We start from the raw sequence: 25,232 nt of genomic DNA, 5'->3' as shown, positions 1-25,232 counted from the left end.
ACAAAGACTTGGTGCTAAGTGGGAGATGGAAGCCTGGAGAACTGAAATAGTCAATGGCTTCTTTACAGATGTGCTTCCTAGTAATGGTGTTGAGACATCTTCAGACTATGTCTGTTTCTAAGCAACGGTGTAGTTTGCAGTTGTCGGCAAAATCCAGCCTGAGTACTGGTACAAAAGAAGAGGCGTACTTGACATTGTAGATGATGGCATTTTGAAACTCATGCTGGTACTGGAAATGGCAAAGACACATGGATGAGACATGGAAGGCTTTGCTTCAGCTCCTAGCTTTTGCACTTGTGGTGACTGCTAATTACAAGCTTAGGTGTATTTCTTATAAATGAGAACCTTACAGTTCCAGGTACTATGCCAGAAAATAGTAAAGTTCTGATTTTGGACAGCTTTCCTCATGCATCTCTGTTCAGTTTACATTCAAACATGAAGCAAGTTGGTGCAGCGTATCTAGAGCATTCATACTAAATAGCTGTTGTATCACAATAACTGTTTCAGATATTCAGCTTGTTTCTCAAGTTTCTTTCTTGCTATTGCCTTTAAAGAAATCCATCTGCAGTGTCTTCAGAGTCTCCAGTAAAAAATTGATGGTATTGATGGTAGAGGTGGTACATGTTATTACATGAGCCTCTACAGTGGTGAATAGAGCAATCTGCCTTCCGTACAGACCAAAATAGTTGGCTGATACATTTCAGTTTATCGACAGCACTCAGATATAGAGAGAAAATGTTTGAGAAAGGTGACTAGAGATTCATATCTTAGATTAATACAATAATCTTTTAAAATAATTTATTCAGTTAAAATATTTTCAAATCTGAATTTTAAAAGTAGCCCAATCATCTGTTTTGTTTTTATGCAACTGAGTATCACCTTTTCTTATTCATTTGCGAGCTAAACAGCAAGTTTCACCACAGATCATTATCCTTTTGCATTACTTGCCCTTAAAAATGGGCCTCAGCAAATTCTTGAATTTTCTAATTTTGGCAACATTAGATTTGTATTTAAAGCCAAACCATAGAGCAAGTATTTCTTGCAATGGAACTGCACCAATATCCCACATTCACTATTTTTTCAAGTTCATCTTCCTTATCCCAAAAAGTATAACTACTGATTATTCAGAGTTTTCTTGCAGGGTCCTGTAGGTCCAACTGGATCAGCAGGTGTGCAGGTAGGATACAAGTTTTGTCTTTAATATAAAAAGCACTAATTTAGTTTTTTGAAGTTTACGGTAAAAGAAAGTATTCTTAAGTCCTCAATGACCTTTGCTGCTCTTAGGGCCCTAGGGGACCCCCAGGATTACCAGGAACTCCGGGTACCCCTGGCATTAATGTAAGTGACAGTTCTCTGTATATACAACAATAAGTACTGTGTCCCTTATCAATGATTTAAGGACACCAAATTTTACATTTGTTTCTAGGGCACTCCAGGAAGAGATGGAAAGCCAGGACTACCGGGCCCTCCAGGTGATCCTGTACGTATATGTAGAAAGCTTCTACATTTGCTTTGGTGCAAATATTTTAGATTTAAAGGAGACCAGATAACCTACCAAGCCTAGAAGTCCAATTGATTAAATTAATTTGATGTTTCAGTTATTATATCCTTTGCTTTTTTTTTAAACTTTATGATATCGCACTATAAATTAAACTTATGGTAATGCGTACAGGATAAATACCCTGTTTTCAGGTGTTAAAGTTTTTATACTAGAGTTTTTGCCAGGCTATGCCTTGGCATAGTGTTCCTCAGTCTCAGAAGCTGTTCTGTATAACAGAAATTTTCAGGAGCATACTTTGATTATTCCTGTTAAAAGATTGAAGAAAAAAGTTTGGTGATTCTGAAGCTAATTTTGCTATGCCACAGAAAGAAGACATTATTTTTAAATGAAATTTCTGAGAATATTTAGCCTCTAATGTGTTAAATTCCCTATAGCATTAATGAAAAGTTAAGTGGCTGGGTTTGAAAACAAAACCCCTAAATAAATTCTGATCCTTCACCACACTTTAGGAGTTATCATCTCCTTGTGGGTATTACAGCGATGATTTGTATTTAACAATGACATAGCTTTACAGATTTTGTGAAGTCCAGCACTGCAAGATTGAAAAAGCCTGCACATGCTTCAGACCAAACTGGATCCCTGAAGATAATGGAGAATTTTACATGGGAGTCAGGAGAACCCAATGAGCATATTTGCAAAATTTGCAGAATGGCAAAAATTCAATTGTTATTCCTGCTTCTGTCTGGAGTCCCAACAACTACCTCAGAACTTTCAAAAAGCAAATTTCTCTTTAGAAACAAATGTTTGCAGAGGCTTTTATGACAGCAAATGAAGCTTTCTGAATTCCCTGAGCCGTTGTTAGAAAGTATTCCACCAACAAAAATTCTGTCAATAAAAATCTGTGGTTGGAAGAAACAAAAGAAAACAAGAGCTTAAAAAAAAAGTAGCTAATCTCACCCGTGATCCTATTGGTGTAGTAGGATTTGATATTTCCCAAGAGATTTTAGTCAAAGGCAGAGTTTTAAAAACAACAGTGAGATACAGCAGTAGTAGTGTTTATTTAAGACATATAGAAACAGGAAATAAAAATTACAAAACATAACATTTGAACTGTGTTATGTCCTTTAGCAAAACCTCTGCTCCTTGCCAAGGCTTGAATTCAGCCTTTCCTCTGAGTGAGTATCTCAGCGGTCCCAGTCTGTTCATCTCTTGAACTAGCAATTCTTCATTGTGCAGACTCCTCAGATGCAGAGACTGTCTTATGACTGAGGTCCATCTCCAAGTGTCCAGCAACGCAGTCTAAGGCAGGGTTTCCCAAACTAGTCTGGAGACTGCTGGTAGCCTGTGAAGGGTGAAGTAGGGTTTTGAGGCTATTGAGTCTTAACTTCGGCATTGCACTGCATCAAGGGATTAGAAATGCTCCAGAGCTGCGGCAGGAATGCATTGGGCAGTGAGATATATCATGCTTTCAGTTAAACATTTGATGGTAGAGGTGCATGGCAGTACACAAGTAAGCCTGAGGGTTGACAGCAAGGAGTTTATTGAGGGATAAACCAACCCCGCAATCCCACAAAGATTTCATCTCAGGTAGAACAGTCGGCTTTCTCTAGAGAAGAGCCTGGAAACTAGCTAGCACGTATGTGCTGTTGATTATCAGGGATCAGGATGGTGATTCCGATCAGTTGGTTCCTGCAGTAGCAAACTGGTCCAGTGCTTTAAGGGACACAAGTATTAGTAGCTCCTCAAAGGCCTGAAATACATATGTAAAAGCAGGTCTGTCTGAGTACAAAGGTAGAACTCAAGTCAGAGTGTCAGAAAGATTGAGATATAAAATGAGCTTCAGTTAGGAATGGACATAAAAACAAGAAAAAGGCACTGTGAATGCAATTATTTGAAAGACTAGTAAAGTCTATTATTTAATAATCAGTGAGATCAAATTATAGGCTGAGCAAAGGAAGCTGAATAATTCATTGGATTTTCACTGTCCACTGAAAAATAATTGCATTTCAAAGGATACATAAAATGAATTTTAATTAATGTAATAGAAAAAAGAATGAGTTAAAGAGGTTTTAGATACAGCGTGAAGGTCTGGTGTGATTCACCCAAAGAATGAACCAAAACAGTCTCTGAATGATTAGCAGTTACCTTTGAGTAGTTTGAGAAAGGCGAGGCTTTTGATCAAGGGAGAGATGCTAACAGAAAGCATATCTTCGTAAAAGGCGGACAGAAGAGGAATCAGAGCAGAAAAAAGTTTGATTGCAAGGAAGATAAGAAATATTTTTTTTTTAAATAATTCTAAGTACCAGTGATATGAATGATAAAGTGGAAACACAAGACGGCATAATTTTGTGAAGAATCAGTCATGGAATAAAGCAGATTTCGAGCTTTGGAAGGTTAACTTTCTTGGGACAGGCAGGGAAACAGTAATGTTACATATTTTTACTTCAATAAAACTTTGAGACTGTCCTCATGATGGTTTTACAAGCACACAAAAAATGCTCTTAAAGCAATTGCCATATAGTTAATGCTTATCAAAAATTATGGATATGAGTGTCTATCAGCAGATTACTGTCAAATTTGGAAAGAGAAGTCTCTTCCATGCCTGGTTCTTGTCTTTACTGTATTAGTGATTTCATTTTATTAGGATAAGTAGATATAAAATCTGCAATTGGACTGCGAAAGATTGGTAACTTTTTGAAGATATAATCAAAAATTAAAATTCAGAGGCAGTCTGAAGTTAACAAGATTAAACTCAAGACAGATGGGCATGAAGTGCTTAATAAGAAAAAACAAAATCTGTAAGTAGAATAGGTCTGGAAGGCACAGTGCCCTGTAAACTAAATGTAAATAAAAAAATCCGGTGCCACTGTTAGGCACCAGTCTAAATGGTAAAGTGGTAAAGCTTACTAATAGGAGAATTAATGCCTTTTGCTCTCATTAAATACTGTTCTCTTTGGAGAGAACATTTTTAAAGGAAGATGTAGCAAGCAGGAGTGGGTCCGGAGAATTAAGGCCATTTTAACATTTCACAAGCCCAGCGTATATCATACACTTATTCAGAGTTGAGCATACGCAGCTATGATTCCACAGTACATGTGCAGTTCGGCTGGTCTTGCTGTAGGTGCAGGGCAGATGAACGGTGTGGCACCAAGGCAGTAGGCTTGCTCTCATACCTGGTGTGCCCTTGCAGCTGAATCTTCGGACCCTTTCACACTGAGGGCTTGGGGGCCTGTACTATAAAATGGTATTGCAGCTAAAAGAACATTAGAAAAGAGGAGAGATTGGGGAAGTTACACTTTTGTAGTCCAGCAGAAAAACCAAGAGGTGACATGGTAATACTCTGCCTCTAAGTAAAATGTTGTCACAAGGACAAGGATGAGAATTCAGGCCATGTAGGGATGTGGTGGTTGTTTTTAAAGCTTGTTACAGGTCCTTAAGATCAGATGACGCCATCTACATACAGTTTACCTTTGTGCAGAGGACGGTCTTCATACCATTCATAGTTACATCCTTAAGTGGTGTTAGGTGGCTATGTCTCACCCTAGAAAACTTCTCAGTGTGCTTTAAAAGGTGGTGAGGCTATGCTGTAAATGGTGTACTCCTGCTTACACTTACAGTTAAGTTTGTTCAGCAGTGCTGCTCTTGAGCTGGTATTTGACACCCATTGCAACCAACTGACGGTTTTTCTAATATGTTACGAAAGTGCTTGCATTTCCTTTTTCTTCTTAAAGATGGAAATTATTGAAACAGACTGGAAAAAAATGGTAACAGTTTTCTAATGTGCCTAATTTTATAGCATGCCCAGGGCTATTTTGGCTTTAGCAATTGCAAGAAGAAGAAATGAGCATTGGTAATTGAAGAGTCTGTTTATGAGTGAAGCTGATGATAACCCATTCAAGGAGTTTTTACAGGGAGTCTTTAAATATAAGTTTAATGGCAGCACTTAGAAATCTGAGACATACTGCAGTATAGTGTAAACCTATTGATTGAGCTTTAAATGGGTTAGCTTTAGTACTGGTAGCAATTTAGTGGTGGCACGACAGAGTTTTGCACTAATTCTTAACATTTAAAGGCAGGACAAAATACTATATATGTTGCCTATGTTGCTGCAGCTGGATCATTTCCCATATCTGAGCTAGTTTATTGAAGTTTGCTTTGGCATCTCCACAATTCATGCTACAGTTCACAATAGAGTCAAAGCCTAGAAGAAGGCAGAAGCAAACAGAGTTTGGATAATCAAGTGAGAATAGTCTGTGAGAATTTCCAATAGTGATAAGTTGCTGCTGGTATGCTACAAAAACAAAAATTAATGATATGATGATGATTATTATTAAATTGAAATTTACTATGTTCTGGAGTTATTGTGTTGTCATAGTTTAAGCAACTTCATTGAAATGATAATGAAGAATTACATTATTAAGTTGGATAGACAGCGATATTTAGCACTTAAGAACTATATTTGAAATCCTGATTTTTATTTTGAGGTTTTATTAAAAAATAGCTTCAACCAGTATATATGTAATCAGCTATGTGTGTAACCATACAAACTTTAGAAGCAATAAGAACTCATCAGAATCAGTAGTGTTGTGTGAAACATTAACTGCAGCTGCCCTTTTTAATTTCAGATTGCACTGCCACTTGTGGGAGACATGGGCGCTATACTGAAGGTAAACATTTTCAGAGATTGAATATCTTTGTTCATTATAAACATGCTTTTCAAACCAAAATATGCACTTGGAAGTTTCTATAGGTTCAATTCTGATCTACTTGGCTAGCCTAAAATAATTTTGAGATTTTTGTTGATTTGCGTTTGTTTTGGTTTTTTTTGTTTTGTTAAATACTCAAGAAATGTATTTTATAGGAATTTTGCAAAATAGTGTTTGAACAGTATGTGAGGTAGTAGCCAGCAAGTGCCCGTTCAGTACCTCCAGTCCACAGTCTGAATTGTTACAAGTATACCCCATTCTCCACTTTACTTTCTGGTATTGATATTGGTGATATACGAAATGGGGAAAATATTCTAGAATTTCTAAGGTATTATTTTGAAAAATAATAAAATTTGAAGTGATCTGCCATATTCCAAAATGAAAAGTGTACTCGGGAGGATTTCTATATGAAAAGTGCACATCGTTTCTGAGGAGAGAGATTATCCTATTCTACTGTCCTTTAATAATACATGTACTTAGGGTTTATTGACTATCTCATTCCCAAATTTTATTTCTTTTAGGTCTGTTTTTGGGCTTTTCCCTGATTTTTTCTGTTTGTAGTTGTATTTTCTTTCTCCTGTATGTGCAGTTCTACCCCTTTGTCAATTCTCTCTTACTCATTCTTTATGCTTCATTCTTCATCTCTCTCTTCTGTAAGTCTTTAATTTAGCTGGAAATTATCTCTCTCTACAAAGCAGGAATCATTTCCTTTAAAATAGCTGTAGATTTGAAGCTAGTGAGAGTAACAAGTAGCCTTCATCTCTACTTAATTCTTGAAAGGAAGATGGTCTGCTCAAACCTAAAGACATGTGTGTCTGGGACTATCCAAAATGAGTCTTCTCAAAATAGAGGTAAAAATTTGTTAGCACGGTTTGAGTGGAGTCTGTGAGAGATGAGGAAGGAAACAAAGAAGGATTTCTGAGCAAATATTTTGTGTAGAAGAGAGAAGGGACTGAAGAGTAGACTTTGGCGTAAAATGAAGGGATGGTCAGAAAGGCAGGAAAGAAGTGATCTGCATAGATCAGACCTTCTGCCCATGCCACAAAATGGTTATTTATCACTTTGCTTTGTGTCTGTTCCTCAGGGTGATCCTGGCACAAGAGGTCCTCCAGGCATCCCTGGTAGAGAAGGGCCAAAGGTAAGTTTTGAAGAGAGTACTTTACATTGCTTCATTGCTTGTTAAAAGCCCAGATGCTTACATCTGTCAGTCTTGACTTTTTTTTGTCTGATCCCTATCCTTGTAGCATCTAAGCAGCCTAAAGCTTCAAAAAATGCTTATGGTTCAGCCCTCTTCCTCTGTCAGTTTGCCTTTCCTCTCAGGAAAATGAGCAAAATAGCCTGAGCTGAGTCCTAAGGTGGGATAGCTCTTCTGTGTCTTGCGTCCATTAAAGCCAGCTCAGATTTGACCGTCCAATAGTACGTGGCCATCTATAGGCTTATTTTAGGTGAGTCAGTTACGCAAGAGTCCCACGGTGAAGAAGGAAACTTGCCATGTCTCCCTCAAGTGTGCAGCAGCTGGGCCACCCTGTGCCTTTGCACCTTGGTCCCATGGGAGTAACGCAGCCATTTCCCTGGTACTTGAAGTTTCATTGATGTCCATCAGAATTCTCCTGCATTGTAATTGGATTGAATGCCACGTGGTTTGGCATACAGATAATCCCCTATAGTTGAGCATAATCCCATGAATGTATTCTTTCTCCATTTGGACAAGCATTTAAGCTCTTTGGTATTGATCAAATGTCTCCATCAAGCCTTTTGGAGAGTTTGCCTACTAGGTAAAAAACATTTCCTTTCACCTCGATGGGAGGTATATTTTAAAGCTTTCAGGTAGTATTGTGCCTTTTTTTTCTGTTTTAGGCACTGTTGCTGTAAGGGCTTCATGTTATTCACGCTATTAAATGTTGGGTCACAAAATGCCCTGCAGAACATGAAACTCATTGTTCTCTAATAGAAAGTATTTGTTTGAATGTTACGTTTTCATAGGGAAGCAAAGGTGAACGTGGATTTCCTGGGCTTGCTGGAGAGAAGGGTGATGAGGTAAATTACTTCATTTCTATAGTGGTTGCATTCTTATCTGAGCCTGAATAAAGATCTAGACCAAGAATGAAATGCACAGAATATTATTCAGTTCTTTAAAACTGCTGAGATAGTAATGTATTGCTATAAATAGCCCTGAATTCTGATTTTTCAACAAGATTAAATGCTATTACTCCATTAAATAACATCTATTTAATTTTTGTCTGAGAATTTTTGCTCAGTTGTGTATTTTAAAGCAGCACATACATTTTAATGCTAATTTTTAAGAGTATAGGATACAGTAATAAGTAGGCAAATGCCCAATATTTTCAGAAAATACTTCATGTTTTATAACATATTTGCTTTCATTGCATTACTTCCACTTTAGAATTCACTTTCAAAAACATTGCATTAGGCAAATACTCTGATGGGAATGGTCATAGCAGCAATTACTATTAAGTGGAAACTGGAAAATGTTTGAAGAGACTGAATTTAAAATATTTACTGTATTTTGCATCATATACTGCATTCTTAGTTATTTTTATGTCATTAGGAAGGAGGAAAAAAAGCCATGTGACTGGTTTTGCCAAATCCAAAATAGCTGCTGTAGCTTTCATTTTAAATTGAAGTATTTGCAGTTAACACTTCAAAAGCAATCTCTGTCCAAAAAAAAAAAAAATCACCAAAGCAGAAGCTATTAAGCAAATGAATCTGAGTAAAGAAATTAATTTCCTAGTGACCTTAGCCAAGTGAAGGAATTAAAATAAGCAGTCTGTTACATAATATTTGGGGAACACTTTGAAATTTCAAAATACTTTACTGGCACTGTTACATACTTATTATTCTCTTGTAATTTGGGAGTGCTGGCTACAAGAGAAAGCACCTGGAAAATACAAAAGGAATTTAGAGCTTATTGCTTGAGGGTTTTGTAATTCTTTATGGCTGTTTTACATTTCTTTGGAGCTAAGGCCATAATATAGTAAGAATTTTCCAACAGTAGTAGAATGAGAATAATTTTCAAGAAAATCTGTGTTCATCAGGATCCTTGGCTTCCAAAAGCAAAGTTATATAAGGAGGAAGAAAAAAAAAAAAAAAGATGCAGCAGAAGCATTAGATGTGTATTCCTGCTACTGCTTTGCCCCAGAATTTAACAGATCGTCAGACTGAAGTATCATGCTTTTTTTCCCTTCTTGTTTTCACATGATCTGTAGAGCTCGTTGTGTCTTTGCTTCTTAAAAGCAAGTGCCTCCTGAGCTTGGATTTAAAATATATACCTGAAAATGATGGGGCAGCCGTAAGCGAAGACCAAGCAGAATTTTACGTAAAAAATAAACGGGAAACTAACACATTCTTCGTGTGCCCTATAAGGGTATGTCCATAGTTCAACCCTGAAGCATTAATAAAACAGTTTCAACAATTCAGATACTATTTAACTACTGAGAATCCAGTGAGATATTAGAAGCAATTAAGAAGGCAATAAGGGAAAGGCAAAGCCTGTAACTGGCAGTCAGGTTTTTTTCAAAGGACTCCAGAGTAAGTTGATTCTAATTTTTTAATTGATTCAGGAGGGTGCTGTGCTGTATTAGTAAGTTAGCGATTCACATGCTTGATCACTGTTTGATAGCTGGTTAGCTGTCTTAGCTCTGATATTCTCAGTCTTTGGCAGCAGCTTTTGACTGTGACATTATGAGGGTGCAAGTGAATTATTTTCAGAAACATGTACGAAAGAGTTCACAAAGTTTAAAAGTAACTTTTTTTACAAATTTACAAATTTGAAAAGAATGCATTTATTTTCATTTTTGTGATTTGGTTAGCATGGGAACAGAAAGAGAGATTGAGAAGACCATCTAAAGCTCTTTGAAATATGCTTCTTGACTTTCATGTACTTTTGAATAGCCCTTTAATCTTTGTTGAAGCTTAGTTCTCTTTCTTTTTAAAACCTTACTTTTTTCAGGGGAGGGTTTTTCCTAACATCAGTAGTAAGAATTACAGAAAATGACTTCACATTCATTTTCTGGGTGACTGTACCATCAGAGTAAAGTAATTCAAAATGAGCAGAGAACACATTAGCAGTTGGATTGCCACTCCGAAAAGCTGCAGAGGTGGATCAATGCCCTCTGTGTGTAGGTGCAAGAAAGGGAAATCAATGTCTCTCTCCATCTCCACATCTTTCCTCATTTATTTCTGTCTGAAGGTTTTTCCCTTAGTCTCCCCCTGAGAGCCCCTATTTTAGGCCTCCTTCCTGACCTCTGTGGTTTTTCTAGACTAGCCCCTTAGCCGTGCCTCCTTAAACACTGCATTTAACATGAGAAATAAGCCTTTTCTGAGGTGATTCCTCTTGTCAAAGGATAGGCACCCTGTGCAGATGAAATCAGTCAATGCTGGGAGGCACCTGTTTCCCTTGGTGGAATATAGGGGGAACTGAGAGCGATTAACTCTCTTTGGTACAGGACTTTTACATGTCTAATATTGCACCTAAGCCTGGTGCGGCAGGGGAAAGGCTTCAGGGACATGCAGGCTTGTCTCAAACTCTACCTGTATGCACTGTAGTAAGTTGCACACCTTTATGTTCAGTAAGTGGATACCAGAATCCATTGATCTCCAGGCAATGAAATAGAGTAAGAGCAGGAAGCTGGGTCATGAAAGACTATGAAAAATGTCATTTTCCATTATCAAAAAAGCAAAATCTATAGATCAGGCAGAAAGCATCGTTGCATTTAGATAGCATCAGGTAACATTGAGAAGCCTGAGTCAATGTCTTCTCGCCAGCAAAAAAACCTTTTAGTGATAGAAAATAGAAAATTAATCTCTAAGGAAAAGCCAGATGTCCTGCTCTTATCTGCACAACTAAAGACAAAAGGATATATGGGACATAAGCTAACAATGTGAAACGTTGAAGGACAAGTGTTGTTTATCAGTCAAGCAAGAAGTTGCCTCTAACCTTGTCCAATGATAATCTCTTCCCTGCGTGGTGGGTTTTTTTTATTCTTAAAAATAATGCCAACCTTTTAGATGAAAATGTGCTTTAATATAGTTATAATACTGCTGGACATGCAGAACGCAAGTAGTTTTTGAAGTATAAGTGGGAGAGGAAATAGATATATGCTCTTTTAATTTCCAGGGCCTTCAAGGTGCTCCTGGGCTGCCCGGCATACCAGGACCCAGTGGACCATCTGTAAGTGTGTGGTATCACCTGCGATCTCTGCAGAGGCTGCTATAACTAACTAGTCAAACTTCATGTTCTTAGTTTCTTGTCCTTTCTTTTGGCTTTTAGGAGAGTAATACTAAAATCTTACCCGTACTGGCTCTAATAAAAGAAACTATGTTGTGAGATGATGTTACTGAAAATACTGTCATTGTCTGGGTGCAAAGTTTATGTAACTTAAACGGGTTTGAAGTTTTGGCATCACTAGAGACTCTGTAAGGTTATGATGTGCAAATTTGCAGTTAATTATGTATTTGTACCCAAGTTACAGTAATGATGTTAGTAATAAAAACCTAAAAATAATTCCAGCTAGGCATTCTGAAAACATTTAATGCTGAAACCAAGTAATCACTTGGTTTCACAATAAAAAAAAAAAAAAGTAAGAGAATAAGCTGAGAATATTTAAAGTCACTGAAAAATATCATTAAAAATGTTGGTATTTCTGGGAAAGCTCCTCTTGGAAATTTTTTTAAATGTTATTTCTACATACTGGATGGGAACACATTAGTTTGTATAATCATTATTCATTCATAGGTTGCTGACAGTACTAATGCTTCCCTTCTTTCAAAAATTGTAACACATTTAGGAAGTTTAATGTGGAATATGTAAATTGGCTTTTTAGCAGTAAAGCATCATTCTTAGCAGTATCAAGAGGTGCCAGTTCAGGTCGGTGCATTTAGTCTGCCAAGGTGCAAATGCAAGTGCAAACACAAGTTTTACCCTTCAAAGGGCTTATCAGAAGGACACAGCTGTGGTATCAAACAGGAGAGAAATATTTAAACCTGGAGGAGAAGCCTAATTAGGTTTAAATGACCTTCAAGAAGTACAAGTTTTAAAAACTATGTTGCAATGCAAAAATACTGGGTTTCTTTGTTTCTTAACTAATATACACCAATACTGTGTTGTGCAGGGTGTCACAGGAAGACCTGGACATCCCGGTCCAGCAGGGTCAAAAGGCGAAAAGGTATTGCTTCTTTTCAGTCGTGGTAAAGATCTGTGAAGGTTTTGCAGGCTCATTATGCTCCCATGTTTTTGTTTTGGTTTGTTTTTAACATAGAGTGCAAACAACAACTTGATGTACGTTTTCAAAGTACTTTTCCCAAACAATGCCATACATATGGGTTTATATTTTGAAGCATAGTCCTTGTGGTGTATGTAAGTTGCCGAGAATGTTCTCTAAGTATGACATATTATATAAAATTAAGGAAAGTGAAAATACATTTCTGAAATAGCATATAACTAGTTACTACTTACTCTGTTTCTCATTCTTTCACCACTATTTTAGTCGAAAGTAATTGAATACTTTAAAAGTGCTTCGTAACTACTGAAAGTTATTGAGTATAAGTTATTCTGCGAAAATATATAGGCTTCCTTGATACTTAATTTACACTGTTATAGCACCGCTTTTTATCAATGTTTTGTGTGCTCTTTTATCTGGCACTCGGTATTATCCATTATAACTTAAGAGGTCAAATTCATTTCTTGGGCACCTCAGATCAGTGAAATACAGCAGACACAAACTTAATTTGCTGCAAAATACTTTCTGGGACAAGTTCTCCATTTTGTTTATGAGTACACTTTTCTGAAGTGTTTTTTGGTTTCGCTTTTTTTTAGCCGTAGCCTGGAGTTTTCCAGGCATAGCGCTGCCACATCAATGTATGTGATCCTACTAGTACTCTACAAAACCTTGACTCTCGCATGATTAAGAAAGGAAACTATTTTGTAAAGCTCGGAAATTATTTCAGTATGAAATTTGATTGAGAGCTGTCTCCTTGCAGACCATAATAGCAAAAATTTACCACACTTATTTCCTTTTTATCTAACCGAATGCAAAACACAAGTCTTCGTTAGTTCCTTGTTTACAATTCACACGCAGGTAGGAATGAGAAGCCATTGCTCTATAGCTACAGATACAGGTAACCACAGGTGAATATTTTGCAGTAAAAGCCAAAAAGGTCTTCATTGTATCTCTTCTTAAAGAAGATCTTCATTTTTTTTCCATTGTGTTTCTAAATAAACTGAACTTCTGAAACTACAGCTTTTCTTTATTTACCTGTGAATGATCAAGTGCGGATTGGCTTTTGCAAAATAATATACAAAGCGTAAAATGAATGTTAACTTTTTATCTGCCAGTTGCTTAGAAATTGGTATTAACAGCTCTTCTTTTCTGAAGCGTTTCACAGCCCAGGTTACCAATACTATATTGCCACAAGGATGTTACTACACATAAAGCATCAAGTAACTAACAAAATAAAAAACTAGTATAAAGTAATGGTTAATAACTTGCCTAAAGCTTAAGCAGGAGCTGGGCATGAGAATTTATTCCGGATATTACCTGCTTATATTGCCTGTATCTCGTTTTTATTGTCATTACGGTCATCATAGCTTAGGTATGGAATAGTTCTGTATGTTAGAGTAAATGAGTTATATTAATTTCTTGCTGTACTAGGGTAGTGAAGGTTCTCCTGGGAAACCTGGACCACCTGGGCCTCCGGTGAGACATTTTGTTTTATCTTTTGAATGTTATATTAAGAACAATATACCTGTGAGTAAAATGTAATGTAATATAAAAAACTGACTATCAATCTAATACGTATTAATAGTGCAGGAAGATAACAATGTATTTTTTGCAAAAGGTTTCTGTATTCCTTTTTTTTCTTCTGATTCATTGCTGAGTATATTCAGGTCACTAAAGCCATCTTTATAAACTTGCCAAATGAGTTAATCTTGGTGTCCAGTGTTATTAGAGTAATTTAGACAGGTTGGGTACCTGAGATCAGGGAACCTAGGGAAAGTCCATGGAGCTCACTGGATTCCAAATTAACCGGAATAGTACCTAAGACAAAATTAATTCTGGAGGATTATAATAATAATAAGCATCAAAATGTAATGTACACAGAGATTTACATGTTTCTGGTTTCATAATTTAAAAAAAAGTGCCAAGCTGCATTGGTATGTATCTTACATTCTTACTGAGATGTCTGGAATCTTTGAAAAATTAATCAAGAACAAAAATGATACCATAGCTTTGCTGAGGTATGGAGCTTGACTAGGGCAAGAGTTCTGCCTTTATGATTCGTAGTTATGACACTTACTTGGTTTTTACGTTTTAAAGGGTGTGCCTTACAATGAAAGAAATGGAATGAGCAGCTTATATAAACTCCAGGTATTTCTCTTTAATGCTTTGATGGGTGTTTTTCAATCAACACCTAATTTTGGCCCAACTCATCTTTTAAACTTGCTGTTACAGGGAGGTGTGAGTGTCGCTAGTTATCCAGGTCCACCAGGACCTCCAGTAAGTATTAACAGAAACATAATTTCTAATAGTTAAATAACATTGTAACAGAAGGGTTGCTTAGTTGCATGCAGTTTTGGTAAGTGGCATGGAATTTGATTTTATATGTGAAAGATAGTAAAAAATAGGGATATGACTGGTATGTAGTAAATTATAAAGTATGATTTTATGTGTTTATCAAGCATTTTAGCCCATTTTGGAGAGTGGTTTATTTTGATTGAAGTATTTCACCCTAGCAAGTAAGGCTGCAAAAAGGGTACATAAACAGGTATTGGAATATTAAAATGTGTAATATAGTATTTATAGTTAGTGATGGCATAGTTTTGTAATGGATTAAATTGGGTGCCGGAAATGAGAAGCTCATGAATTCTGATCTCAGTTCTGTCTCTGATTCACTGCCTGTAGCTACAGTGCAGGAAAAAAAGTGTAAAACGAAGCATTATATAGTGTGTCTTCCACACTGCAGAATGGAGATCCAACACCTTTCAACCGGACACTATTGGTCTGTGGGTCTTCCTTCTTGTTAGCATCATAGGCAAGTTTTAAGATGTTTGTCATTTTGGTAACCACATAAAAATGTTATCACCATCAGTGAGGACTTTGTCCTTACATTCTGTGCTGTTTGTAGTCACGGTCTCGCACCAGACTGCGGAGCTGTCTTTCTCTGTATTCTGGAACAGCAAAGCAAGAAGCAAATATTACTGAGGTTTTATATTAAATTGATCATCTGAGGGGGCTGGCCTTAAGACTGATTCTAAATGCACTGCGTAATCAAAGTATACTCAAAATGCAGTAAAACGAAAAAAAAAAATCATCTTATTGTGTTACTCCATTATTTTTTCAAATGCTTTTCCACTCTTCATTTCTTTGCAGGGTCCAAAAGGAGATCCTGGCACAGCGGTATGTATGTATTTTTTGGTCATGATAGAGAATTCCCCAAGTAGCTCAACACTTGATCCTAGTCACAAGGGTGGAAGAGTCCATTAACGCTCTTTCGCAGGTAGCTTACCTCCTGCAGAATCAGTACATCTGAAAAAGCCTTTTTAAATGCCAGGCTTGTGAATTTTGCAATTTCTGGTAAACAGTTCTAAGTGATAATACGATGAATGACTAAACATAGTATTAACTGTTTGTGGATTCATCTCTGCCGAGCTATCCCTGGATATATCTAACAGAGAATGTGAAATAAAGGTAGAAAATACCTCGAGAGCTTTTAGATTGTTCTCAACATTACATTTGAAAGTGATGAGGGAGAAAGGACAATGTGCTACATCATGCTAGCTAGTGAAAACCAGAATTTGATGGATTTTTTGGAAATGGCATGACAGTTAGTTACAGTATGATCACATTGCTTCTGGTGAGCAAGATGATGATGATCATGGGAGCCACTATATCTACGCAGTTTGACGTTCAAAAGCAGATCTGTTTAACTCTTTGATTTTTTTTTTTCATTTAGGCATGGTGTTATGTCCTTTACCTGTGATCTGTCTTTAAAAATTATGAGGAGGGGAAGAATAACTAGTGGAAGAACATTGAGCAATTGCACAGGGCTAGCCACCATCAGAATGTAGATCCAAATCCTGTCTGAGTGTACATTTTTCACAAAGTCCTTGACATGTGATGTAACTTGCCTTTATAACAGAGAAACTATATTTTTCATTAGCTTGTGATTTTTCACTGCAGTTCCTAACCTTGAAGGTAGCAAATATGAAACTTAACAGGTATTGTATTTTGATGACTGGACGTCAGTGAAAATATTTAAAAAATAATAGTAAAATTTGAGTATTGAGGGTTTTGCCCAAAAAGTATGATGGTATCAAATGTCATTTTAAATAGATATAGTTTTAAAAAATGGATAGGTGTTTTCACAGCAGTTAAAATTTTAATGCATTCATGTACTTTTTGAAGTGTAAGGAATGTCACATAACTGCATAATGATAGTTAACAGAGCTATATCACTGCCAGGCAGGGAAACAGGTACTGCACCTTCACGGTCAGCCTGGTAGAGCTGTGTCCAGCAGACCCCTTGGGAACTTCAGGCAGTATGACTGAATCAGGATGACTGCCATGGGTCAGCTAATGGAAACTGATGAGAAGAGTTTGCTGATAAAAACAGTAGAAGCTGAGCTAGTTAGGAAAGAAAATTGTGCCCAGTTGGACTGCGTTCCCCATGATCTCTTGATGAATTTTCTACTTGATAAATATCAGGAAACCCTGAAAAATATTGGAGAGATCATTTTTGAAACAAAATCATGTCCCTTCCAGCAAAGTAAAGAACAGCTACGTCTGCTACTTGATGAAACAAATTTACTACTTCAGAGAAATGCTTACAGAGTTCCTTAACACATTCAGGTGTTCATTCAACACCAAGAAAATGACGCTTGACCTCTCCAGCTGCTGTCCTCTCTTCAAATTGTTCGTTTGGGGCAAAATAAATAAGGAGATGGCTCAACAAACATCTTGGATGCCTGGTAGTAAAAAATTAGGTCAGACCACAACACGTAGGCTGTTTAAATGTCACTAAAGACTGGCCTTGTTTGAACACATCACACCACCGTATTTGGAAGAAGAGTATCTTCTCCTGTTGAAGGGTTCTTGTCTTCTGACTTCGGTCCATGTCGTGGAGTCTTTCTCTTCAGTATCAGTGTGAAACCACTGAGAAATGTCTCTACTCATGAAAGCAGCATGCCAGTACCATTTAATTGTATCTTTTTTCGTACCAGTGCAGGCACAGTATCTACACAAAAATAGCAGCAGAATTTAGTGCAGCTAGCCCAGGTTAACCCAGCCAAGACAAAAATGGTATGGGAAGGCAGCATTTTTAAGAGCTGGCTAGGACTTCATCTATCATGAAGGTACATAATCTCCACTTAACCAGCCTTTGCAGGGCCTCGGGTCATGTTTGATTCTTACCAAGTGTTAGCGGAGAGCCAGGTACGTGAAAAACTGAACTTTGATCTATGAACAAATGTCATAACTGTGCTCCTCAAGGACAATAAGAAACCCAAAACAGAACCCCTCAGCACTCACAGCAAAACATGGAGTTGTGAGAGAGTTTCCTAAAACAGTTGATTAATCTATTTTCAAAAAAAGTCACAAAGCTGCTTTTTTTTTGTTTCACCATAACGCCCAGAAGCTGAATATGTCTTTCTGTACCAGCATGCACTTCCTACTCAGGAAGCACCATCTCCCAAGCAGAGTTTAGGTGTGGAAAGTGAGAACTGACAGAGACTTCATGAAATTCAGACAGGAATTTTCTGTGGCTTTGGATTTAACTGAGAATTGCTGAAATACTGGGATTTTTGGCCGTAGTTTAAATCTCTGTGGTAAATTATTGATTTTCTTTGAAAAAAAAGAAAAAAAAATTAAAAGGGCCTCCCCAGTCTACACATTAAACTGATTTCTTCAGTGGAATGTGTTTCTGGTTTTCTTTCAAAACTTGAAGACCTACACAGGGACCTAGTCTGTGCGTGTCTTGCTGCACAGTAACCTTTCTTTAGAGAACTGAGCACAGAATTGCTTGGAGGTTGGTTCTCTGGTTGACAGTGTGTGCTTACACCTTGGGGCTTTACCACCTGGAGGTGCTTCAGAGCTGACCTTGGCTTGCAAGAACAATGGAGGGGAATCTTCCGGACTGCATTCTTCATCAAAATTATAAACGTTGATCCAAATATTGACACAGTGCCTCTGGGAAAAGCTTGGGCGTAACAAAATCTCTCTCTTTATGCCTCTGCAAAAACAGGGCATAACAAAATCTGTTGACCTAATAACTGGTTAGCTGTTTCACCAATCCCAAGTTAAATAATCTGCTGTTGCTTACTGTTCAACATTTCTCATGTAGAGTACAGAAATTCTAATGTATGCAATGCTTTTTAATTAAAAAAAAAAAAATCAGGGAGACCCAGGACCGATGGGATTACCAGGACTGGAAGGACTACCAGGGGAAAAGGTAGGACTCTTAAAAAGAACTCATGGCTTCTTAGTGGTAACTATCTGCAGCTAAATGTTTTCTATAACCTTGTTTGGTTGGTTTTTTTGGTAAGATAATGATTCTGTGTGAAAAACATTTGCATATTTATCTGTATTTCCTGTTTTTGCTTTACTGTGGATCTAAATCCTTATACTCACCCAACATAAAATTTTGTTTTCCGCAGCTGGAAAATTGTGTGTAGGAGGTCTTGTAATATTTTGTTTTCCTAACTTGATAAAATACTACTATATACTATATTGTATTTAGTATATACTATATATAACTATATTACTTGATAGTAATACAGTTAACATGTTCCTAAGTATGGTCACTAGCTCTTGTTCTCTATTGGACATCATCTTATGCTTACAGTCTGTCTGTCTTGTTCTAAGACTTACGGCATAGCTACAGGGCTAAAGAGAAATTTGTACCAATTAGTCTGGACCTTGTGCATGCAAGAATTCCATACTAAAAAAAAAAAAGACTATTTCAGATGAGTGTAAAAATATAGAAAAGAGCAGAAAAAGAGGAAGAGACTGATTCCCTACAGTGCCTGTTGTATTGCATCCTGCTCCAAAGTGTGCAAAAAATCTATTTTCTTGGACTGTTGCTCATTATTCTAAAAAAGGCCCCTTGTTTCTGTTTTGCTTTTCTTGCACTTCATACTGCATGTATTATGGCACCATAGCACATCCCGAACGGTATCATATTCTCCAGCTCCTTCCTGTAGTTGAAGTCTGCATTCCAGTGCTAGGAAATGATCCTTTCCTTCAGCTTCCTTTCACTTACTAGTTGTGGAGGCTGATATGAATTTAGAGAAAAACTTGTCATGAAATGCTAAAAATGTCAATATTTTGGTATTCATTTCTAAATACGGCAAAGTTCAAAAAAAATAAGCAGAGAAATGAAAAAGTCTTTAACCGTGTTTTCTGTCAGTGAAGAAAGATTGATTTTGTCCATATCAGCTAAATTTAGGAAGAAAAAAGAGGTGGGTTTTTTTAAATGGAATATTTATTCAGCTTTCTGAATTACGTGTTATTCAATGACTTCATACAAGAATAGTTTGCTGAAACTATTTTTTCGTCAAAAAGCAAAGTAAATGAAAAGTTTCTCTCTCAGTATCACTGTGCATTACTGCTACTTGTGCAGAGAGTGGGGAGTGACAAGACCTAAGGTAGGTGTCTATACTAGGTGTTTAAATTATGTGAGATGATTCTTGCTCTGGAAGACTACAATTTACAAACAATTAAAGACTAGCCTGATTTCAGAATGAACAAACACACGGAGATATTACAGGTCTGACTGAGACAAAGTGGGGACAAGAATTAAATAAAGGGAGTAAGCAATGGAGCAGATCGTATAAACAAGTTAAGTGAGTGTTTGGCCCTTTCCCAAAGTAAAAATATCCTTTCCTTAACTAAATTTGGTCAAAATTCCACATTTCTAGTGCAAATAAATGAACAGAATCCCAGAGTCTGCCTGCCAGTCCCAACAGTATAGTGCATGCTGGTTTTTAATTTAGAGCTATTAGGTACATCTGTGTAGCAGAATGCCATCTTCCACAGACAATGTTGGCTGTAATTTCTTGGTAATTTCATGAAGTTTGCTTAAGAACTTTGTGTCCTCAGGGTAAAATGTCCCTTCCCTCAGCTGTGTTGACACAGTGGTTTGTGGACCCGTGCTGAAAGGACCAGAATAACCCTTAAAAGAAAAAAAGTTGCAAGGGAGGTGTTAGGAATTTCTGACTTCGCTGTCATAGCCAGGATATAGGGAAAACACCACAACCCAAGTTCTGGGTCCAGAATAACCACAGGAGCAGAGTGCAGTGCTCCAGCCAATATGCCCTGCTAGAGATCCTCAGTGCTCAAGTGTTCCTGAGGTGCACGTTGTGTTCCTCACTGAGGGGTGAACTTGCATTAAGTGACTTCTCTTAGCCTCCAGCATTATCATTGCGCTACCTGAACAAAGTGATGAGAACAAGACAAATCAGCGTTAGGCGTAAGAACAGAAACCAGAAACCCCAACATCTCCTGGGGCTCTTCTGCACAACAGAACGTGGCTGTAGCTGTGTTGGCGGAGCTTTTGCAAAACAGCTCCAGGTAACGTAAACTCATCTCACAAAAATATCCTCCTGTTGGTATGGCTCTAACTGTGCCGGGGCTTTTCTTACATGATTATAGAAACTAGGAGCTTGATTTTTTTTCTTACCTTTTTGACCAACATTATGCTAGCAGAGTGCGGTGTTACAGACAATACATGTCAGTGGTGGGTCAGGGCAAATCTCCCTGTGTAGAGTTTTACCGCTGGTGAGCTCCACCTGTCTGCTTTGGGTTATGGTCCTCTCAAGAGAGAAAGACGAATTTGTGCCCGTAACTCAACGGCCTCAGCCCAAAAGCCATTGTCTTAGCCTATAGCATAGATGCTAAAAGGAGAAACTTTGCCCTGAAAGGACCATGGCACAAGCAAATCGAGGATGCAGACTTGCAGCAGATGGATGACTGGATGGCAGGAAGGCGAAAACTTCTTTGAAAGATGCATCTTAAATATGATGATATGACAGTGAATTACCCTACGTGAATTTTGGTCATTGTCATGACTGCAAATGATAACTATTTGAAAAGCTACAGATAAGTCAGGGACTTTCCATCCCTTTTCAAGGAAGGTCTCAAGCAAAGTAAAAGGGATGGCATGGAAATTATGACATTATACAAGAGAACCTAAACAAAGGATTTAAGTTACTTGCTCAAGTCTGTAAAATGAGTCAGTGGCAGAGCTAAATATTAGCATTTAGCAGAGCCTGGCTCTTGTCCTCATTTTCAGTTCGTTGAATAATCCTTCCTCAGGTTTTAATGGGAATTCACAAACAAATTTCTGGTTTGAGTGTTACCATTTAAGTATAGATTTATTATTTTTCAGGGTGACCGTGGACCAGCTGGCATACCAGGAGTAGCAGGGACACCGGTACGTAGATTCATTAAAGAAAACTCAGTTTGGTAGAAGCTGCAAAAACAGGTCAAGCAAGGTGCTGAGCTGTAATCTCATCACTGTTTGTGGAATGCCAGCATTTGGCTAATGTTTTATAGGCAGGTATGAAAATGATGTGTTTTTCCTAAAGAGATTAGAGTTTTAATACCACTGAGGGTTCACATTGTTATTAAAATGACAGGAGGGACTGGTGTGAATACACGACAAAGCTGGAATTTGAAGCTGCGTATGCTTAGTTAAGAAAGCATATGAGATTCTTCTCATTGCCTCAGTTTAATATAGATAAAGACATTTTCTGTGTTCCTGGGCGTGCACAAGTTTCTGAGTGTCTTGCTATCACAAAGAAAAATTATCAACGTTAGTTATTGCAATCCACGAGGGTCTGCATATCAAGTCGATCAAACATTTGCTTTAGGGGAATGCTATGTCAGCTATTTACATACGGTATTCAGAGAAGTTTCTGAAAGTCATCCCGAAACTTTGTTGTAGGTGAAAGTAAATGTAACTAATGATAAATTGAAATGACAATTATTCATTTGTGTTCTTAAAGGAAATGAAGACAACTTTTCTTTAGCTTGCATTCACAGTTTAATAAAAAAGTTTATCCATATTTCAGGACGCAATATGGCGTTATTTATATGCAAATACATTTATTATTAAATTTGGGCAGCTACCAATCCATTCAGGAGCTGTTTTTAAATTATAAATATGTGCTTCATGAAATAAAGAGAAGTTTGTGTCTATGCAGTCCCATTTCCATTAGCCACTGATTTAGTTTATTTACTGTGAGTTCCAAGAAAGAACATCGGCTTAAATAGCTTAATTTAGTTAAGTTCTCCTAAAACAAGGTAAAATTGCACTTTTAAGGGGAAAAGAGAAGTAGTTCTCTGAGTTTTGAAACCCATGTAGGAGTTTCAAAGTTTGTTGCTCTGAAATATATTTCACGCTGTGAATCAATAATGCAGTAGCTGGTTAGAATGATCACAATTGTCCATTCCATGTGTATTTCCCATAGGATATGTTCCAAGTCTTATTCTTTCTGCTGTCAGTTCTAGCTGGATATGAAATATTTAATGGGTTCCCTTCATCGCTGATGGAGTTGCTTTCTGTTGATTACATTTCATTCTAATAAAATTCACTGAAATAAATTATTTGCTTTAACATTATATGCTGAGCAGTTTTAATTAACAAATTAATAGAGGTATGAGAGACAATATTTTCAGTAGTCTAGAAGAGTTCTTGAAATATATCCACATATCGTGCTGGAAGAGAATTTGTCCTCCGTGCCTGGCGTTATTCCCTAGTGATTCTGTGATTCAGTAGATTGAGTAGTCGACCCTTTTTCCCATTTGGGAATATAAACCTCGCATTTTAGCTTTGGCTTTTTGCTGAGTGGAATTATCAGGGAAGTTGGGACTGAGATTCTGCAAGAATTGCAACCAGTGCCTATTTCCTCAGCACAAATCTTCAGTCCTGTTGGTCCTGAAGTGGTCACTGGTGTTGATGTGTTTGATCCTTCACTTGTACAAGTGAGCTGAGGATCTCGTCTAGGGAGATTTCAGGGAAACATAGAGTCAGGGTAATAGATTCTCGCCTGGGGCTGAACCAGATAGGTTGTTAAAAGCAAGGCATCATTTTAAAAAATGAAGACATTTAAAATCACCATCTAAATGATGAGATGAGAAAGGATTGTGAATTCTGGCAGGCTGAACATAAAATGAGAATAAAAGTGGCCGAAAAAGAGCATGGAGAAAATTTGCAAAATACGTTAAGTCAGTAATAAACCCACTTTTAAAATAATCAGAACAAAGAAGTAACCTGAGGGGAAAAAAATATCTTCATTTCACATATACAGTGATAAATTTTGATCTGACGGACTTCTCAAGAAGGAAATCATGATGTTGTAAAAGAAAATTTCATGAAAACATTATCCCAGTATTCAGGAAGGGTAAAGAAGACCAAGTGATTGAGTTATGTTGTACACAAGAGCCAGGTTAACATGGCACAAATATTAAAAAAATCTGGTAAAATATTTTATTTTCCTCTCTTAAAGCATTAATTGAGCTGTAACATGAATATTTCACTCAAATATATATCCTCTCTTATTTTTGACCTAAGAGAAATTATGTTTTTCTTCCTAGTAATTTGAATTTGTAATGTTCTCTTTTTGCAGGGAAAACCGGGATCTCCTGGGTCCCCAGGGATGCCAGGGGAGCCTGTAAGTATAGATTTGAATTCTGGACTCCTAAGATAATACACAAATATTTCAAACACCGAATGCAAGATTTTACATGCGGATTTACACGTGTGTTTTCTTCTTTCTTAGGGTGAAAGAGGACCTATAGGAGATATAGGCTTCCCCGGGCCAGAAGGGCCACAAGGAAAACCAGTAAGCAATTTTGTACTGAATGTATATGTTCATTACAAAAGGATGCATCTTAGTTTATCAGGAGTTACAAAAGAAATGAGAATACATCCTTCTTTGTGTAAGGCTGGCAACATCTGAAAAACCTAGCGCTACAGTGCTGAGTATTGACCATCCAGTCAAGAATCCCTGGTGGTGTGTTGTTTTAATAGTTAATGTTACTGAGATGTTACCTTTAAAGGCCTTATGAGGGTCCTTTGGATCCTGTTGACATAAAGGATCCTCTTGTATTTTTTCAGAAGGAGAATATTAACCCAGAGACTCAACATAGTCTATAAAGGATGGGGTGACAAAATGCATTTGTGATTTCAGTTTAGATAGAGAAGCGTGTGCTTCATGACTCTGAATAAACTTCGTAACTCTTCTGTATACAGGTGATGCAATGCTGCTGCTGAAGCATTTATTGTTCACTTAGGATATTTCTAATCTGACCTCTTTATTTAATAAAATTGTGACAGGAGTGTAGTCAGCACTGTTTGAGCTGGTTTAAAATAACCTAGTTTATATTCCACAAGTCGTTCAGCTAGGGTAGCGCAGAACTCATTATCTCCCCCTGAGCTCGGTGTTTCGGGGACAAGCGTGAGAAGCAAACCATTTCGGCATGTTTAGCACGTCTCCACATTGCGCTTTTGTCTTGAAAGAAGACACAATTTCTGTCACTTCAGCAGCAAATTGGCCCAAGGTGCCTAATCTGTGCAAAAGCCCACTTTGCAGTATGAAAGGGAAGGAAATATTCCTGGTGTCTTTGCTTATGCAGATCCTTCTTTCTCACTCAGCGAAACAGCAGTGAGTTTGCTGCATGTGCAGATTCACGTATATCCTAGTAAATTAATCAGTGCCAGAGCATTAATCTTGCAGTTATCTGGTGTTGTGCAATTGTTAATGCACTCTCTGACGTTATTTTGGCCCATGCCAACTAGCGCTCTCTGAGACAATGCCACATTCCAGTTCTGGAATAATGTGGGCCTGGAACGGTTTCTAGGAGATGGTATGAATGTGACCACCCTCTTTTGAGAAGGAAAAGGCCCAGGAGGCTGAAGCTGTGCCACGCCACAGGTCCTAAGGACCAAGGAACGAATCTGGCTACTCAGTACTAAGGCGTAGTCTCTGTAACAGCAGAGGGCTAATA

General features: G+C 37.5%; 1 protein-coding gene across 11 annotated transcripts in view; it reads left to right on the top strand.

The window, feature by feature from the left end:
- COL19A1 (collagen type XIX alpha 1 chain) overlaps nucleotides 1-25,232 on the top strand; it is a 217,860-nt gene that overhangs the window by 167,675 nt on the left and 24,953 nt on the right. For all 11 annotated transcript variants that reach the window (XM_074581449.1, XM_074581448.1, XM_074581444.1 and 8 more), the window contains 16 exons: nucleotides 1,142-1,177; nucleotides 1,285-1,338; nucleotides 1,427-1,480; nucleotides 6,127-6,168; nucleotides 7,292-7,345; nucleotides 8,191-8,244; nucleotides 11,345-11,398; nucleotides 12,339-12,392; nucleotides 13,878-13,922; nucleotides 14,544-14,594; nucleotides 14,679-14,723; nucleotides 15,597-15,623; nucleotides 18,619-18,672; nucleotides 21,610-21,654; nucleotides 23,852-23,896; nucleotides 24,005-24,067. In XM_074581449.1, coding sequence (XP_074437550.1) covers nucleotides 1,142-1,177; nucleotides 1,285-1,338; nucleotides 1,427-1,480; nucleotides 6,127-6,168; nucleotides 7,292-7,345; nucleotides 8,191-8,244; nucleotides 11,345-11,398; nucleotides 12,339-12,392; nucleotides 13,878-13,922; nucleotides 14,544-14,594; nucleotides 14,679-14,723; nucleotides 15,597-15,623; nucleotides 18,619-18,672; nucleotides 21,610-21,654; nucleotides 23,852-23,896; nucleotides 24,005-24,067 — 777 coding nt within the window. The remainder of the gene's footprint in view (nucleotides 1-1,141; nucleotides 1,178-1,284; nucleotides 1,339-1,426; nucleotides 1,481-6,126; nucleotides 6,169-7,291; nucleotides 7,346-8,190; nucleotides 8,245-11,344; nucleotides 11,399-12,338; nucleotides 12,393-13,877; nucleotides 13,923-14,543; nucleotides 14,595-14,678; nucleotides 14,724-15,596; nucleotides 15,624-18,618; nucleotides 18,673-21,609; nucleotides 21,655-23,851; nucleotides 23,897-24,004; nucleotides 24,068-25,232) is intronic.

The sequence above is a fragment of the Larus michahellis genome, chromosome 3 (genome assembly GCF_964199755.1).
Source record: "Larus michahellis chromosome 3, bLarMic1.1, whole genome shotgun sequence".
NCBI lineage: Eukaryota > Metazoa > Chordata > Aves > Charadriiformes > Laridae > Larus > Larus michahellis.
Note: the sequence above shows the minus strand (reverse complement) of the source record. Positions and strands in the feature narration are given on the sequence as shown.